We start from the raw sequence: 18,603 nt of genomic DNA on the forward strand, positions 1-18,603 counted from the left end.
AGTCGGTTGCCCTCCTGAACCTCGATGGAGGATTAGATGGACTCATGGAGACCGCGGCAGGGGGGTTGGCGATTTGGTGGCTTTCGGTACGATTCTATTCTTAGCTCCCTTGATGGCTCCTAAAGCCCTAAATCTCTTGAGCTGGTCACTGCCCTCCAGGTCGGCCACGGCTTGCACGTGTGGTCACCGGAATGAGGGTCCTGGAGGTGCCCAGCTGCCGGGTTCTCAACTTGGGTCGGTTTCAAAATGGCGCCAGGGAATGGATGGCGCCCAGAGACTTGTCGGACAGGACGGTGGTTTGAAGATAGTTTGCTGGAAGATTAACGGGATTGAGGTGGTGGGACCTCGAAGAGGTGGGATTAATGGTGTCCCAAGGGGACGGTGTCCGTCCACTATGACGGAATTAGGTCTCATGAGAGTGGGTTGCTGTCCAGGGAGGCTGTGCCGTGCACCACACTCCTAGTACCTCCTGAATGTGGGTGGTTACCGTCCTCCTTCTCCGCCATATTGTAACACAGCTGGGTGGCCCTTACCACAGCCCGAGGAATGCCGTTATGGCCTTCCAACCATCAGAATCCTGGGGGTCTACCTTTTTTCTTTCTACTTCACCCGGCCTCAGGTATTTTGTGATAGCAACACAAAATGGATCATAACTGGTCACAGACAGTGGAGCGGGCAGCCATGGCACGTTTCACTCCCTGCCCGCTGTTCGAATAACTTCCCGAAAAGGGCGGGGGGGGGAGTCATCTGGGAGCCCAGGAGAAAAAAAAGAGACAAAATACAAAAAAATAGAGAAATAATAGTATGTTAAAAATGGGTGCAGTCCACTGAGTCCAATGAAGAAAAGAGTGAAGCTGGATATGGTGGGATCCCAGCAACCTGGGAGGCTGAGGAAGGAGGACGGCAGGCGTGAGGCCAGCCTCAGCCACTTCGCCAGACTCTGTCTGAAAATAAAAATGGATGGGGGTGTAGCTCAGTGGTAGAGCACCCCTGGATTCAATCCCAATAATTAGAATCATCATCATCATAATAAAAAAAATTTAAAAATAGACTGAAAAAACATCAACTTTACATGTCTACAGTTGTCCCCGAGGTAGCCTCGCACCGTACGGGCGGTCACGCGGGCACCGAGGGCTGATGGTGTCCATCTCCTTCCACCGTCTTTCAGAGTGAAATTTTTAATCAAGAGGAAAAGCCCTGCCCCAGGATGGAGAGAGAGAAAGAAGACAGTGTCATGGTTTGGATTAGGAGGTAGCTCCCCAAAAGTCAAGATCATGAGAGCTGTAGCTTAATAAGTGGATTAATCCACTTAAATGGATTAATTGATAACTGTAGGCAGGTGGGGTGTGGCTGGAGGAGGGGGTCCCTGAGCTGTGCCTTGGGGGTCTCTGTCCTGTCCCTGGTGAGCAGAGCTCTCTCTGCTCCCTGGTGCAACCTAATAGTGGATTAATCCACTTGGATGGACTCCCTGAGTGGTGACTGCAGCAGGTGGGGTGTGGCTGGAGGAGGGGGTTTCTGGGCTGGGCCTTTGGGGTCTCTGTCCTGTCCCTGGTGGGCAGAGCTCTCTCTGCTCCCTGGTGCCCTGCCCTGAGCTGCTCTCCTCCTCCAGGCCCTGCCGCCATCTTGTGAAATGATTGGGTTAGGAGAGGTGTAGACTAATAGTGGATGAATCCACTTGGATGGACTCACTGGGTGGTGGCTGCAGCAGGTGGGGTATGGCTGGAGGAGGGGGTCCCTGGGCTGTGCCTTGGGGGTCTCTGTCCTGTCCCTGGTGGGCAGAGCTCTCTCTGCTCCCTGGTGCCCTGTCCTGAGCTGCTCTCCTCCTCCAGGCCCTGCCGCCATCTTGTTCTGCTCCCCTTGGGCCAGAGCCATGGAGTCGGCCATTTATGGACTGAGACCTTTCTAAAGCTGTGACCAGAACAGACTTTTCTTCCTCTTCATTCTTCTTGCTGGGTCTTTTGGTCCCCGTGATCAAAAGGCTGACGGAAGCAAGTCCCCTTGGCCACGTGCCACCTTGTACCTCGATAAGGTCTCCGAGGTCTCCTTCTAACAGACTGGAGAGCGCCTCCCTGTGTGCAATCTTAAAGCCTCTCCAGGTCACTGATGAAACCACCTGGTGACGTGCCAACGCGACGTGCGCCCGTCCACTTTCCACTAGCGGAACCCCGACCTCGGGTGATTGACGAACAAAAGAGAAAGGGTTGAAGGCAGCTCTCGGTTTTGGAGATTTCAAAGTTCCTCGGAGCCATGGCTCTTGAGGATCATTGCGGTGGGGAGGATGGGGTGCAGGAGATCATTCCCTTGTGGACAGGAAGTCGGGGAGGAAGAAGAAGGCACTGGAATCCCGCACATACACGATGGAATATTACTTAGTCATGAAGAAGAATGCAATGGTGGCATTTGCAGGTAAATGGGTGGACCTGGGGAATATCCTGCTCACGGAAATAACCCGGTCCCCCCAGAAACCAAAGGCTGAGTGTCCTCTCTCTGATAGGTGGACGCTAACTGCGTGCAGTCACTGCTGGAGGCGGGCAGCAGGTGGACACTAGAGCTCTATCAACAGTGCACAGCAAGACCCTTCCTGCCTGCGGTGACAGACAGCATCTCCCCACCGCGTTCCCAGAGCCGTCCTGCCTGGGAGTCCCCCCAAGGTCCACCAGCGAACCCTCCTCTAAGCCCCCGGAACCCACAGGGGCCCCCTCCCAGCCCCGTGAGGCCAATGAGAAAATCATCAAACGGATCCTCAAAAACCCCATCTCTGCAGCCCGTAAAGAGACTCTGTAATACCGTTCCCACCCTTGACCCATGTCCAGCTTACGGGGAGCCCAGGGCCGGCTCCTTTCACTCAGAGCAAACCTGAGAAATGACCGCAGCGTCCCCCAACCCCCGTCCAGCGTCTCAACAAGGATGGTGCGACCCACTGTGGACGGGAGGTGCTCGAGGGACCTCCCAGGGACTCACCGAGACGCTGGCTGGGGAGGGTCATTCAGGGCCCTGGCCAGTGGCCGGCCACCTCACAGAGGGGGCCGCGGAAGCGCCAGTCCTCAAGATCGAGGACTCGGCTTGTGCAACGGCTTGCACACACGTCCACCCAGAACACTGTCCACCACCATTTGATCAAGTTCTCGCACTCCTCAGGTTATACCATGAGGACTTAAAATGGGCACCGTCCAGGGACATGGCCACACACATCCGTGTTCGCAGCAGCTCGATTCACAGTAGCTAAGCTACAGCCCCAACCCCGGAGCCCTTCAACACAAAAGTGGATAAAGAAACTGTGGTACGTATAGTAAGTGGAATATTACTCAGCCGTGAAGAGGAATGAAGTGATGGCGTTTGTAGGTAAACGGAAGGAGCTGGACACTCTCATGCTCGGTGACATAAGCCAATCCCCCCCCCCAAAAAAAAAAAACCAAAGGCTGAATGTTCTCTCTGATTCACAATAAGGCGGAAGGAAGCGAGAGAGCCTGACCTTTGCTGTTCAGGGTCTCTTCTCTGATCTCGCGGATGACTTCTTGGGCTTTGGCATCATTGTTCCCAGCTACAAGGGAAAAGGAAAGAAAAAAATTTAAAAAACATGCAAACTGTGAGTGACATGGCCTCCAACTTGCCATCCTCCTGCCTCAGCCTCCAGAGTCCCTGGGACGATACGAGGTGAGAAACGAGTCGGAGCTGACGGGGGAGCTTTGAGGGACAGGTGACCAAAACCTCTTGGGGGCCTTCAAAGGGGCAAGGTGGCCCTGGACACCAGCCAGAATCGTCTGAAGGGAAACCTCGGCCTCCAGGAGCTGACCCGAACCTTTCCTCTCTCTAAGCTGCGGGCCTCAGGTGTTTGCTCACAGTTCCGTCTCCATCACCACTGAGACGCGGGAGCCCCGGCCACGGGATCCCAGGTCCTTTGACTGCGCAGGATGTGTCTGCTGCTTCGGGAGCTTCCTCGACACATTTAGGGTAGGTGGACCATGGGAGCTACCCATCTCCTCACGGGGCATCCAACCCAAACGGATCAGCGTGCGGGAGGGACATGGGCTCCGCCATATGCATTTCAGCAAGGTGCAGAAGCCAGTGACCTCGGTGCCTATGGACCACGGAAAGGACACAGGTGGTTTGTGGGTGGAATACTATACAGCCATGCAAAGGGACGTTTTGCTCCGTCATTTCTCAGCAGCACGGGAGGATCCGGAGGGCCTTCCGCTAAGTGAAATAAGCGAAGTACGGAAAGCCAACGGGCGGGATGTCCCGAGACTGTGTCACAGTAACGAGATGGCAGACGTTAAAAAGAAAAAAAAAAAGTTAGGCGGGTGCACACCACTCATCCCAGCAGCTTGGGAGGCTGAGGCAGGAGGATGGCAAGTTGGAGGCCAGCCTCAGCAACCGAGCGAGGCTTCAGGCAACTTGGCGAGACCCTGAAGCAGAATGTACATCCCCACGTCCCTGAATGTCCACTTCCCAGGGTTGGCTCTGCCTGACCGTTGGGTCCACCTGGAAATGGCCACCTACAAGAGAAACCTGGAGTCCCCTCCCCGGGGACAAGAGAAGCGGTCATAAAGGATCACCTATGATGACGTGCATGCCCAGCCTGGCCAGGTACTTGGCGGTGGCGTAACCGATGCCATCCGTGCCTCCCGTCACGATGGCCACGCGGTCCGGCTGCCGGCAGAAAACTGAGGAGGAAGCAGAAAAAAAAAAATGAGGTTTAAAAAACAGCGTCCAAGCCGGGAGGGTAGCATCCACCTGTCATCCCAGGTGCTGGGGAGGCTGAGGCCGGAGGATGGCAAGGTGGAGGCCAGCCTCAGCCACTCAGCGAGGCTCTGAGCAACTTGGCCAGAGCCTGTCTCTCAATGGAAATCGTCACCAAAAATGTCCCCGGAAGACGAGGGGGTTCAGAGAGGGTCACCCACGGTGGCCAAAAGACGAGGGCATAGGAGGCTGGTCGTGGCCTCCGGGGGAGGCACAGTGCTCGGACTCCAGAGTCTGGGGTGGAGGCTCTGGTTATGTGACTCCAGTGGCTTCAGGGGGTCCTCCAGACACGCACACGTCATGGCTCTTGGTTTTGAAAAACACCTGCTTGGTGACATCCACACCCCTCCAGCTGCCGCGGTGACACTCGGAAACCCGACCGTGGGCAGCCACAACCCTTCATTGTCCACGCCCCGGAGCACCCAGCCGCCCACCCCCCAGGACCGGGATCCACGGGGAAGCCACGGGTCCCCACTTTGTCCCCGTCCTGAGCATGCCGGTCCTCGGAGGAAATCGGCTGGCCCTCTGGGAGTTGGGTGGGCCTCACCCAATCAGTCGACGAGGCCACGAAACGGGGTCAGAGCAGGGTGGGACTCGGGCGCCGGCGAGCCCTCACCATAAAGATGCACCATCTGCATACAGTCCCGATGTGACCGTCCACAGAGTCAGTATGAAGGTGCAGCATTGGCATATGGCGGGTCACCGTGTCCTATTTAACACGGTTTATAGAAAGGTACCCTTTGGGCAGACGGTATGTCACAGGGAGTCATTGTCATCGATACCAAGGCGCGACATTTGCATAGGAGAATCTCTACCATGGGGTGAAGTGGGTCATGGGAGACCCTCAGTGCGATCACGGGGTGGCGTCTGGGGTGCCATCCGCATCGGGGGGCAGGTTTGGCAAATGTGCGCATGACGTAACATGACGTAATATGCAGCAGGATTGACGTCACGGCGCTCTTCTTGCCCAGGGGACCTGGGACGCTGCTTCGGGGACGAGGACCCCGGGTCTCGCGCGGAGGGGCGGGGGGGGGTGACTCTCCTTTTGCTGCTTGTGGCCGGCGAATGAGCGCATCCGCGAGTGCAGAACGTGCACCGCAGAGCGCCGACTGTATTCCCCCCGCGTGCGCCCGGGCGGGGGTCCACCGTGTGTGACCCCAGTGACACTCCCTGCACCCGCAGTGTCCCCCCCCCCCGGGGGCAGCTCAGACCTCCCTGATGGGAACCGGGGGATGGGATGGGGGAGGGGCGCACAGGTCAAAGCCGGACACGGGGCGCGGGGACTCGCAGGTCCCTAAGCAGGGCGCGCCAGGCCTGGAGAGCCACTGGGCAGCGGCACCCTCCCCGGGCCTCCTGGCAGATTCCGTCACATTGTCCCCCGGGGCTAAAGCCTCAGGCGCCTTTCCCCGCCTTTAATCTTGGCTTAATCCCGACATCTCCCAGATGTCGGCTCCTGTCCAGGGAGATCAGAGGGGCCAGCCCTGGCCACCTCCCCCAGCCCAACGTGCAGCTGGCGTCCGGGGACTTCAGTCTGCAGCCTCTGCCCGCCCGCCCCCCGTCCCCAGGACCGTGTGCAAAATGACCCCCAGGGCTACATTGGCGCTGGAGGCAACCGTGCAACTGGACAGACAAGACACGCACCCACGGCCCCCCTCAGCTGGCGGGGAAGCCCGGGCACGTCCCCTGCGAAGTTTAGAACCCGCTGAGGTCACGCCCCTGGGGCCAGTGGCTCAGGTGGGGGGCTGACCTCATGCCTTCCTGGAGGCCAGCCTCGACCTGGGCGAATTCCGGGCACCGGGGAGGCTCCGCCCACCTGCTGCCCTCCCGCCTCCCTCCTTGTGTGGGAAAAGAGGTCTCTGTATCCACCTCCCCGCGTGCAAAGGAGCAGAAAAGGAACAAACAGTCCCCCGGGTGTGCAAGGAAAACACCGACGGGGGACACGGTGTGCAGCCGGCCTTCTGTGTCATCCCAGGGGTCTGGAGGCTGAGGCAGGAGGACGGCAAGTTGGAGGCCAGCCTCTGCAACTTAGAAACCCCATTTTTCGAAATAAATAATAATAATAATAATAAGGGTCGCCGTTGGTGGCTCTGTATCTGTTGGATGCCTCGGTGTATCTGCTGACCTCAGCGCTGGACACGCAACCCAGGCCTGAGGGACCCCCAGAGACCCCTGTGAACGGTTTGCCACGTTTCCATCAAAAGAAAGAAAGAAAGAAAAATCCCAATAGCAACATCTCAGGGCAGGAACCCGCAGGGAATGCACAGCCCAGACGTCCGTCCTGTGTCCTGTGTCCTGTGTCCATGCACAAAGTCCCTGGGGACAGGTCCTTTAAGCAGCTGCTTCTGAGACACAAAGAAAGCAGGAGGGGGGCGCAGGCCCAGGCGCAGGGTTTGCAGAGTTCTCTGACCTCTGCAGCCAGAGTCCAGCCGCTGACCCCCAGCAGGCCTCCTGACCCCCACCAGCCTCGCTCAAAAGCCCCCTGAGGCCCCTGGACGCTCCGCTCCGCCGGCAGGAGCTGTGGGTCTTGCAGCTGCCCGCGGCGGGCTCTGCGCATGTGCAGGAGAAAGAAGAGTCTGAGGTCCCGGAGGCCCGCACCACCACATGCCTTTGCCAGCTACTGGCTGCTTCCGGTTGCTTGATGTGTGGTTGGTTTTATTTTATTTTTTTTTCCCGCGTCCCTTGGCAGGGCACAGGGCAGGTCGGAATTTGCAAGTGACAACTGAGAACTACCCAGAAAAATGCTAGAAAAAAAAAAATACTTAAATGACTTTTTTTTTTTTTTTTTTTTTTTTTGAGAGCTGCAGGGCTCCCTAAGAGTCTCCTGTCACAGTCCCGTCGGGGCCGGATCGATTTGGTGCAAAATAGAAGAACTAACAGGGGGAAAGGAAGGGGGAAGAGCTTCCTCTGGATCCCTGGTGCAGCCTTGAGTCCCCCCAACCTGTGTCCCCAAGCCTCTACCTACAGTCACCTGGGTTTTTTTTGGCACCAGGGATTGGACCCAGGGACATTTAACCACCGAGCCACGACGTCCCCAGCCCTTTTTATATCTCAGTTTTAGAAACAGTTGTTGCTAAGCTGCCTAGAGTCTTGCTTGTGCAGAGGCTGGCCTCCAACTGGCGATCCTCCTGCCTCAGCCTCCCAAGCTGCTGGGATTATAGGCGTGGATCCACCACGTCCAGATTTCCTAAGTAAATCTCCGGGCATCAACAAGTGACCGGAGCCCACATGAGGTCCCCCTGTTTGGGGCCTCCTTGGGCGACTGCACCCACCGGGGTCCCTTGGGTATCTGGCGCCAAAGAGAGAAAGAGAAAAGAAAAACGCAAAAAAAAAAAAACCATCTGAACTCGAAGCTGCAAGACCCAAGGCGAGACCTGAGCTGTGAGTGGCCAGTTCAGGTGTCCTTTAAGGCCAGCGACCCCGAGGCCAGCCTGTGGGCAGACCCGAGGGTCCCGGGGACGGACGCACGTACGCGCAGCAGAGGAGCCCAGGAGCAGCGACGGCTTTGCGTCTCTGGTTTATTGAGCAGAATCCAAGGTCGGAGCTTCCAGCAAGGCAAGGAGAAACCGGCAAGAAGCGCAAAATCCCGACATTGTCGCGAGATACATAAAGTGCCCCCCCCCGCTGTCCACCTGAGCCTGTCCCTAACCCGGCCCCGCCCAGCCCGGCACCCTGGGTGCTCCCAACTTGCACAAGGAGCTGGGCGCCGCCGGGGGACCCTTCCCGTAAGCCAATTCCTTCCGAAAAAAAAAAATAAATATATATATTAAGTTTTATTTTTAATTTTTTTTTTTTTTGCAAATTAAATCTCCCCCATGAGCTTGAGTTTTTTTTAAAAGAACCTCAACTTCCCGCCTCCATGCCGGGAAGCCGGCCTCAAGCAGGTTTAAACAAAAGCAGAAAAAGAAAAAAAACAAATAGGGGTCTTTTACTGCCCCCCCAAAACCTAAAAACAGCTCGCCTCGGCTCATGCATCACAAATAAAACCCAGAACCGCGAGATGCATGAAGTCCCCGGCTTGGAAGTGGCTTCAAAAGCGGGAACGCTTATCATCCCAGCAGCCCCCGGAGGCTGAGGCAGGAGGATCTCGAGTTCAAAGCTGGCCTCAACCAAAGGGAGGCCCTGAGCCGCTCAGGGGGACCCTGTCCCTAAATAAAATGCCAAATAGGGCTGGGGATGGGGCACGGGGTCAAGGGGGCACTGAATCGCTGAGCCACGTCCCCAGCCCTTTTTATATTTCCGTTTTAGAAACAGGTTTTGCTAAGTTGCCGAGAGCCTCGCTGGTTGCAGAGGCTGGCCTCCTACTGGCGATCCTCCTGCCTCAGCCTCCCAAGCTGCTGGGATGATAGGCCCTGGCCACCGGTGTCCAGTTCTTGGGGGTAAATTAAGCATCAGCCATTGCCAGGCTTTTGAGGAAGCTGTGTGCGTCCTTCCTTCTCCGCTCTTGACAGTCCACCGACGCGTCCCCTAGAGGAAGCCCCCGTCCCTGAGCCCGAAGAAGCCGCCGCTGGCCGGGTCCCCGAGCGGGAAGAGCTGCTCCTGGTCCAGCCCCCACTCGCCCTCGTCCTCGTCCTCGGGCTCGGCCTCGACGGAGGCCGCGGCGGCCCGTCCGTTCTCGTAGAGGAACACCTGCTGGTCCACGTGCGCGGGGGCCAGCCGGTTGCGCTTGGCGCTGACCACGTTGGCGGCGGAGCCGAAGAGGCGCTCGGGCGGGACGCGCGTGGCGGCCACGCACCAGTACTTCTGCAGGACCTGGGGCAGCACGGGGAAGAGCGCCAGGCGGTCTGACCACCACTTGAGCGGGTCCTCGTGGAGGCCCAGGACCTTCTGCGACTTGAAGTTGCTCAGCTCCTCCAGCAGCTGCGCGGTCACCTCCTCCTGGTCCTCGGCGCCGGCCGCCGGGCAGAAGATCTCGGCCAGCAGGCTGTGGATGGCGCTGGCCGGACGCTTGGCCGGGGGCTCCTCGGACCCCGTGGACGGCTTGTCCTCGGCGGGCAGCGGCGGCGGGGGCGCCGGGCAGCCGCCGTCCTTGGCCCTGTCCAGGAGGCTCTTGGCCTCCTCCACCACCCGGTTCTCCACCTGCTGCCTCTCGAAGGCCGACAGGAAGGGCAGCCTCTTGTAGCGCGGGTCCAGGAAGGTGGCCACGTTGAGGAACAGGTCCGTCTCGGGCGCCTCCTGGTAGGTGCGGGTCAGCTCCTTGGCCATCACCTCCTTGGCCATGCTCAGGTCCTTGGGGTCGCCGTCCTTGGCGTGCAGCGTCGTGTTGAGCAGCATGTGCAGCAGCGGCTTGACCATGCTGATGGTCGGGTGGCGCGCCGCGGCCAGCACCTCGGCCACCTGCTTGAAGGGCTGCAGCAGCTCCACGAGGCCGTCGATGGTGGCCCACTCGGCCGCCTCGAGCATCAGGTGGTGGTTGTTGCTGTCCTCCACCAGGACGCCCGCGATGGCGAACTGCTGCTCCCGCAGCCGCTGCAGCATGGCCAGCGTGCTGCCCCAGCCGGCCACCCGGTTGCTGACCAGCATGCAGCGCGCGGCGCCCTGCAGCCTCTGCTTCTCGGCCAGCATGTACCTGGCCACCGACGACTGCTGGAAGTAGGCCACCAGGCGGCGACAGCGCGCCAGCAGCGCGGCCAGCTTGGGCAGCCGGAAGGCCTGCTGGATGGCGGCGTCGAAGGCGCGGCCCAGGCACGGCATGTGCACGGGGATGTCCAGCAGCGAGCAGGCCTGCGCCACGTCCTTGCCGCCGTCGGTGGTGGCGCCGGAGACCTTGGCGCTGACGCCCCACTCGATGAAGGTCTCGTAGAGGACGCGCGTGATGGTCTCGGCCGCGTTCTCCTCGGGCACCTCGAAGGTCTTCAGGCACCGCGAGGCCACCGACAGGCAGTTGGGCGACGCCAGCCCCAGGAAGTGCGCGGCCAGCGTCACGTAGGCGCGGTTCTGGTTGTCGCTGCGCCACAGCTCGGTGGACACGCCGCACCAGGCGGCCTCCGCCAGCTCCTTGCGCACGGCCTCGCGCACCGCCCCGTAGCGCGCGGGCAGCGCCCGGCTGCCGAAGAAGCGGGCGCTGGGCAGCTCGTAGCGGGGCTCGGCCGCCCGCAGCAGCGCGCGGAACGCGGGCTCGTCCACGGTGGACGCGGGGAAGAGCCCCTCGCACAGCAGCGCCAGCACCGCGCCCGTCAGCTCCTGCTGCCGGCGGCCCTCCAGCCCCGGCTTCCCGGCCAGCGCGTCCTGCGCCCCTGGCAGCTGCGACGACGCCGACGGCGGGGGCGGGGGCGGTGGCTGCGACGTCGTCGAGGGGGACGAGGACGAGGCCGCGGAGGAGGAGGAGGAGGAGGAGGAGGAGGAGGAGGAGGCGTCGGGCTTGAGCTTGGAGAAGGCGGTGGCGAAGGCCTCGCGCATCTGCTCCGTGTTGCTCTTGATGAACTCGCAGAACTCCTCCGGGTGGTTCTTCTCCAGGTGGTAGGAGAGGTTGGACGTGTTGCCCGAGTAGGCGATCTGCGACATGCAGATGCGGCAGTAGATCTTCTTCCACTGCAGGATGCACCCCTCGGCGTTGGTGTCGAAGCCGAAATACTTCCACACCTTGCTCTTGGCGCGGGGGTGCGCCACCAGCTTCAGGTCGGCCTGCGACGGGTCCCCCGCCTTGCTCTCCATGGCGTTGTCGTCGTGGGCACGGCCGGCCCGGGCGACCGCTCAGGCGCGGGCACCTGCTAAATAAGCATCAAGACAAACACAGCGTGAGAAGAGACGCGCGCCACGGCCCCGCGCCCCCGGGACACAGCCAGGCGCAGGGCAGGGCCCAGCGGGCATGCGCGGAGCAGCACAGCCGTCCATCAAAGGCACCGCGCATGCGCGCGCCTCGCTCTCTTGCAGAGCTGGGAGCCCGACACTAGGGGGCGCTGCTCGGGTCACTGCAGTCTCCACTGCAGCCCATATGGCTCCAGGTCCCTGTCCAAAGCCTTGGGACAAAGACCCAGAGGTTGCACCATGAGGAGGGAGTTCTTTGCGCACGACGCTGTGGAGACCCACACCCTTCAGGGCCCCGCGGGGAACAGCAACCGGCCCCCAAGGTCAACAGAGGTCAGTACTGGGAAGCCCAGAAGCGGAAACCGGGATGTGGCTTTGGCTACCAGGGTCCTGGGTTTGGCCAAGAAGCGTTGGACCCCAACTTTTCATGCTTCCAAACGAACTGGAGGCCCTCGGTGAACGTCGCAGGCTCAGGAGCAGCCTAAGTGCATCAGTGCTTGGGGACACCCATGCACCCAGGAGCTGTTGGAGCAGAAGATGGGATGATCCGCAAGACAGCCACATCCCCAGGTCCTTGGAGCCGCCACCCAGGGTCCCCTCTGTGCGCAAGGACCTCCAACACAGCTCGGTTTTCTTGAGACTGGGGACCCCTAAGCCAGGCACAGCGGTGGCCCACGCCTGTCATCCCAGCAGCTCAGGAGGCCCAGGCAGGAGGATGGTGAGTTCCCAGCCGGCCTCAGCCAAAGCGAGGCTGGGAGCCACTTAGCAACGCCGCAGCCGCCACCGTCTCTAAATGATAAATATGCAAACGGCTGGGGACGCAGCTGGCTCCGTGGTTAAGTGGCCCTGGGCTCAATCCCGTTTTAAAAATAAATTAAAAAAATAAGTTAAAAGAGAGAGACACACGGGCTGGGGACACTCGCAAGCTGTCATCACTGAACTGAAGCCAAAACCACCAAGCGGACCGCGGAACCCACGACGCAAGCCAGGAAATGTCCCCCACGGCCCGGGGCAGGCTGCAGGGGGCCCACCTCCAACCCAAGACCAGGTCCACCCAGGGAGCCGGGCCTCGGACCTCAGGTGCAAACAAGGTCTCTGCAGAGGGAGTCCGTGGAGGGCTCGTCCTGGGTCTGGGGGCAGAACATGAAGGACATTTTCTTCATATTCGATATTGGTGATCGACTTTATTATTTGTTATGATTTATTTATTTATTGCCGAAGCATCCGAGTGTCTCCGGAGGCCAAGGCCTGGAGGATCGCAAGTCGGAGGCCAGCCTCCGCAACTTCGCAAGGCGTGAAGCAACTGGGGGGGAGACCCCTGTCTCTAAATAAAATATAAAAAGGGCTGGGGACGGGGTTCTGGGGTGAAGCACCCTTGGGTTCCATCCCTGATACCCCCCCCAAAAAAAATCATTTATTATTTTTGTTATTATTTGGAAATAAGAAGGCCTGGTACCCGGACGGAAGTTTTTGCATTCGATCATTCTTACTTTTATTGTTGTGACTGCTCTTATTTAAGTCCTGAACTTGGAGGAAAGTTTCCTACATTTTGTCATTATTATTAGGCTGAAAGAGATCCTCAGAAAGTTTATTGTCATTATTATTAATTTTTACTGCTATTTTTACTATTTTTTTGTTCAAAAGAGGCCCTGGTACCTAGAGGAGTATTTTATAGTCATTTTGAGTTTCTCTGTTTGTTTTGGGGGTATTGGGGATTGAACTCGGGGGCCCTCGACCCCTGAGCCCCGTCCCCAGCCCTATTTGGCATTTTATTGAGAAACAGGGTCTCCCTGAGCTGCTTTGGCTTCCCTTTGGCAGAGGCTGGCTTTGAACTCATGATCCTCCTGCCTCAGCCTCCGCTGCTGCTAGGATGATAGGCGTGTGCCACCGCGCCCGGCTTATATACCGTCATTTTCAGCGTGATGATGATTATTCTGAACAGGGTCCTGAGGCCTGCTGGGCAGCGTGGGATTGGACTGTGGTCATTACCCTCATTATTGCTCCTGTTTGATTGACAGGCGAGCTGGAGAATGTCTCATCAGCAAGTGTCACAGTTACAGATAGGACCTGGCCCAGGCCCTGGGCCTGAAGCACGCCCTTGTCCTTGACCCAGCTTCCAAGGACCCCGCCTGCAGGTGCCGCCTGTCAGTTCCCCAGAACCTGCAGCCACAGGGACCCGGCAGCCCCTTCCCTGCAGCTGGGTGGAGCGGGCTCCCAGCTGCAGGTACAGTTGGCTCCAGGCGCTCCCAGGCTGGTCTCAGGGTCCCTGGTCTTGCCTTTTCTGATTCCTCATGTGTGAGCCAAGGGGCTGCATTGTCCACATACTGTCCCCCAGACCCAAGCAAAGCCCTAGTATTTCCTTGGCGACGCCGTGACCTTGAAAACCAAGTCAAGAAACTGCACCAATAAATACTGCCTACAGGCAAAAGAGGGAGGGGTATAAAAAGATATCCCTGGAAGGTCTGCTGTCCATCACGTGGGAAAGGAAGAAAGGGAGGGAGAGAAGGAGGGAGGGGAAAGACACAGGGGCTCGGGAGGCTGGGGCAGGAGGAGGCAAGTTGGAGGCCAGCCTCAGCCACTTAGCAAGGCCCTAAGCAACTTAGCGAGACTCTGTCTCTAAATAAAATAAAATAAAATAAAAAGGTCTGGGGATGTGGCCCTGAGGTCAAACCCCAGCACCAAAAATTCAAACTAATAAGCATTATATCCTGCAAATATTTATAATTTTTTTTTGTCTGTGCATGAAAAATAAAATACTCGTCTGCAGGGGTCGCTCCCTGGGTCGCTTTGCAAACCTGAGGCCCTGGGTTCCGGCCCAGTACTGCAAAAAAAAAAAAAAAAAAAAAAAGCAAAATATAGAAATAAAAGCAGTACAGAAAAAAATGAGCATTAAAAGTTGCTCATCTGCAACATAAAAAATGGCTTTTCTCCCACTTTTGGAGATATTTACCTTATACAAAAGGTCTGCATTTTTCACAAAGCCCCGCCTTTCCGGCTCTTTATTAAACGCCTTTGGAATGCGGGGTGTGAACTTTGTTTCCCTCAGGGTCACGTTCGGTGATTGACAGGCCTGCACCCCACACCTCTGCATCCGGTGCACTTTGAGCTACGGGAAATGCAATCATTCACCTCCTCTTACGAAGTGATTGACAGGCCAGGCCTTCCTTAGAGTGTGGGCCATTTCAATGTGGCCTCCGGGAGGTGGGGGACAGACCCTAACTTGCCCCGCCAACCCCTCCCAGCTCAGGAATGCCATTCCTTGGCAATTAGTCTGTTTTTGCACAAGGCAGTGGAGCCGGGCTTGCAGTCAGACTCCAGGGTGGACTTTCCCGCCCTCAGGTCGCTGTGCCCTCCAGCCACACCGAGGGGCACAACCCAAGCTGGATCCAGCCCCTTTATTAAAAAAAAAAAAAGACTCTGAGAGTCCGGCTGGTTTGCAATCCTCCTGCAAAGCTCAGGGTAAAGGTCAAGCTTTGCACGTTCAGAACGAATCAGAAGCTGGATCCACGGCACAAAATGAAACAAAGTGACATTTTTGAGCGGGGACAGAACATGGAGACCTCAGGCAGAGAGGGCAAGGCCCCGCCTGCACTGCCAGCTCCAATAATGGCCCAGGCGACCGGAGGGGAAGGACGACACTTGGAGAATGCAAAAACTGTCCATCAAGGTGCACGTGAAGGGACCTTCCTCCCAGGTCCCAGGGCCATTGGCACTGGTTCCTGTCCACCGAGAGCTTTTTTTTAACGACTTTTTTTTTTTTTAATCCACAGGTGGGACCCACAGTGGCCCAAATGGCAGCTGCCCAAGTGCCCCGAGGCCGTGTCGGGCAGGCAGCAGCCTCGCTGAGCTCAACTGAGCTGAAATCCAGTTCTGTGTCCAAGGCTGCGGCTCCGCTGAGCGCATTCCCGCGCAGGTGACGCGGCTGTCGCAAAGCAAAACTTGCACGGACGAGCACCGGCGGGCAGGCTGCACCTGGGCCCCGCCAGGGACTGCCCCTGGCAAAGGGAACCTGGCCTCGCAGCTCCCTCCCAGGGCCAGTTCCTTGCACCACCCTCTCCAGTCACTCCCAAATGGCTCAAAAAAACACTGAAAGTCACTTTATCAGCAAGCAGAAAGGTGACCCCAGGCGATATTCAAATGGACCCTTCCCCGGGTTGCCTGGCCGAGCGCCCCACGTGGCTGTGCCTTTCCGAGCGCGGCCCTGGGGCTGTGTCAACTCGGGAAATCGAGTCATTCCGTAACCACACGCGCCTGCCACCAGCCCGGCCCGCCCCCGTGTGGGTAGCAGGGGCGCCCAGCGCAGTTGGCCAAGGGGGGAGGCAGACCTGGACCCGCCCGCGGGACGCCAGGGTGCAGGCTCGCGCCCTGAGGCCGGGGAGTGATTTTGCTTTAAGAGTGAAGCTGTCCTCTGGGGCACCGCATCTCGGTGGCCTGTCACAGGCCTGTCACGCCCCGGGACTCCGTCCCTACAAAGACGCCGGCGCTGGCTCAGACCCCCACGCACGCCGAGCCGTGCCAAGGCCCGGTGCGCGCGCACACACCCCGCGGCCTCCCCCGGGCCTCGCAGGCGGAGGCGCGGAGGCTGCGCGTCCCCCGGGCGCTCCCCGGAGGCCCCGGGAACAAAGTTGCGCCGGCGGAAGCGCCGCCCCCCGCAGCCTCCCCGCGGCCCGCTGCGCCGCCGGCTCCGCCTCCCGGAAGGCCCGGGTCCCCTCCCCGGGGGGACCGAGGGCTCGGGGCGCCCCCTGCTCCTGCCCTCCCCTCCCGGGACGCAGGGGGCGCGCGGCCTCCAGCAGACCCCCGGCGCCGAGCGCCAACCAGAGCCGCCCGAGGTCGGGCGCACACGGGCCCCGGGGGCTGGGCCACCGCCGCGGGGAACGTGGGCCCCTCGGACGACCCCCGCCCGGCCCCCCTCAGGGGACACCGCGAGCGCGCGGCCGCCAGGAGCAGGAGCGCGCGGGGGGCGCCGCTGCGCGGCCCCGACCCGCCGCCCCCGAGCGCGCGCCGCGGACCCCAAGGTCACCCCCGCCCCCGCGCCCCGCTGACCTGGCTCCGCGAAGCCCCCGAGGCAGCGGCGCAGCAGCTGCGCCACCAGCACCGCGGCCCCCGCCGCGTACACCCGCAGGGCCGCCCGCGCCGCAGACAAAGGCGACATGGCCGCCCGGCCGCGCCACCGCTCCGCGCCGCCCTCCGCCCGCCCGGGACACGGCGTCGCCCAGCGGGACGCGGAAACGCCCCGCGCCGCCCGCCCGCCCTCCGCGCGCCGGACCCGGAGCGCTGCCGCCCCGCCCCGGCCGCAGACCCACCCGACCCCGGGACCCCCGGGACCCCAGACCCCAACCAGAACCCCTCCAGGGACCCCAGACCTCCACCCCGGGACCCCAGACCCCAACCAGAACCCCTCCAGCGTCCCCAGACCTCCACCCCGCCCCCTGAAACCCCAGGACCCCAGACCCCCATCCCGACCTCCACCTGACCCCAGACCACCACCCAGGACCCCAGACCCCCCACCCCACCGGGAACCCTGGGACCCCAGACCCCAACCGAAGCCCCTCCAGGGTCCCCAGACCTCACCCCAGGACCCCAGACCTCACCCGACCCCGGGACCCCCGGGACCCCAGACCCCAACCAGAACCCTTCCAGGGTCCCCAGACCTCACCCCACCCCCAGACCCCACCCGGACCCCGGGGCCCCAGACCCCAACCAGAACCCCTCCAGGGTCCCCAGACCTCACCCCGGGACCCCAGACCCCACCTGACGCCCAGACCCCGGGACCCCCGACCCCGACCAGAACCCCTCCAGGGTCTCCAGACCTCACCCCACCCCTAGACCCCCGGGGCCCCAGACCCCAACCAGAACCCCTCCAGGGTCCCCAGACCTCACCCCGGGACCCCAGACCCCACCTGACGCCCAGACCCCGGGACCCCCGACCCCGACCAGAACCCCTCCAGGGTCTCCAGACCTCACCCCACCCCTAGACCCCCGGGGCCCCAGACCCCAACCAGAACCCCTCCAGGGTCCCCAGACCTCCACCCAGGACCCCAGACCCCCCACCCCACCGGGAACCCTGGGACCCCAGACCTCCACCCCACCCCCTAGACCCCCGGGACCCCAGACCCCCATCCCGACCTCCACCTGACCCCAGACCCCCACCGTGGCCCCCCGCACCCCAAACCCCACCCACATCCCGGGACCCCAGACCCCCCCATCCCAACCTCCTCCACCCCGTCCCCCAGACCCCCGGGACCCCAGACTCACCCCCCCCAGAGCCCTGGGAGCCCCAAGACCCCAGACCCCAACCAGAACCTCCCCAGGGTTCCCAGGGCTCAAACCCACCCACCGGGACCCCAGACCCCCATCCCGCCCCCCCCGGGACCCCAGACCCCTATCCCGACCTCCATCTGGACCCCAGACCCCCACCCTGCACCCCCACCCCAGACCCCACCCACACCCCGGGACCCCAGACCCCATCCCAACCTCCAGCTGCACCGCAGATTCCTCACCCGGACCCCGAGACCTCAGCCCCCCATCCCTCCCCTCCCCCTTCTGCAAGAGCAGACCGTCCAGCCCCCCAGAGACCCCTGGACCTCAGATCCCCATCCTGACTCCCACGTGCACCCCAAATCCCCACCCGGACCCAGGACACCCCAGGGACCCCAGACTCCACCCAGCCCCCAGCTGCACCGCAGACCCTCAGGGAAATGGCAGACCCCCCCCCAAGGACCCCAGACCTCCATTGGGAGGCCCCATCTAACCAGCAGACCGACACCCACCCTATCTGCACCCCAGGGGTCCTGGACCAGGAGGTCAATCCCCCTACCTGAGGGTGATGCTGCCCGGCGCCCCCTGGTGGAGGGGGCGGGGAATGTCACCAAGATGGCACCCTGGTCCTTAGGGGCCTTCTGAGGGGCGCCCCAAACTTTGAGAGGTTCACAAAACTGCTTTCAGTTCATTTCTCTTAAAATCTGAAAGTAAAATTCCATTTAATCACAGCAAATATCAATAATGCATGGTTTGGGGTTTTTGGGGTTTTTTTTTTTACCACCAAAGTGGCTAAAGTTTTAATTGATTTTAATCGTGCAAATTTAGGGGTACCCGGTTATACTGGATGCATGAATATAG

The 18,603-nt window shown here is 60.5% G+C and overlaps 2 protein-coding genes across 2 annotated transcripts in view; both read right to left on the reverse strand.

Moving 5' to 3' along the window:
* Dhrsx (dehydrogenase/reductase X-linked) overlaps positions 1–16,668 on the reverse strand; it is a 32,669-nt gene extending 16,001 nt beyond the window's left edge. The window contains exons 1-3 of the mRNA XM_077794224.1: positions 16,528–16,668; positions 4,557–4,664; positions 3,473–3,541 (exon numbers count right to left, since the gene is read on the reverse strand). Coding sequence (XP_077650350.1) covers positions 3,473–3,541; positions 4,557–4,664; positions 16,528–16,636 — 286 coding nt within the window. The 5' untranslated portion in view covers positions 16,637–16,668. The remainder of the gene's footprint in view (positions 1–3,472; positions 3,542–4,556; positions 4,665–16,527) is intronic.
* LOC113176940 (E3 SUMO-protein ligase ZBED1) lies at positions 9,122–16,616 on the reverse strand. The gene is made up of 2 exons (XM_026381493.2): positions 16,528–16,616; positions 9,122–11,447 (listed from the first exon to the last, which is right to left on the reverse strand). Exon 2 carries the CDS (start codon positions 11,389–11,391, stop codon positions 9,205–9,207), a length of 2,187 nt encoding a protein of 728 aa, XP_026237278.2. The 5' UTR covers positions 11,392–11,447; positions 16,528–16,616; the 3' UTR covers positions 9,122–9,204.
* Positions 16,669–18,603: the final 1,935 nt, after the last annotated feature.

This window comes from Urocitellus parryii, chromosome Y (genome assembly GCF_045843805.1).
Source record: "Urocitellus parryii isolate mUroPar1 chromosome Y, mUroPar1.hap1, whole genome shotgun sequence".
NCBI lineage: Eukaryota > Metazoa > Chordata > Mammalia > Rodentia > Sciuridae > Urocitellus > Urocitellus parryii.

Excerpts from the sequence above, each read along its gene's own strand:
- LOC113176940 (XM_026381493.2), bottom strand. The coding sequence starts at position 11,391 with ATGGAGAGCAAGGCGGGGGACCCGTCGCAGGCCGACCTGAAGCTGGTG.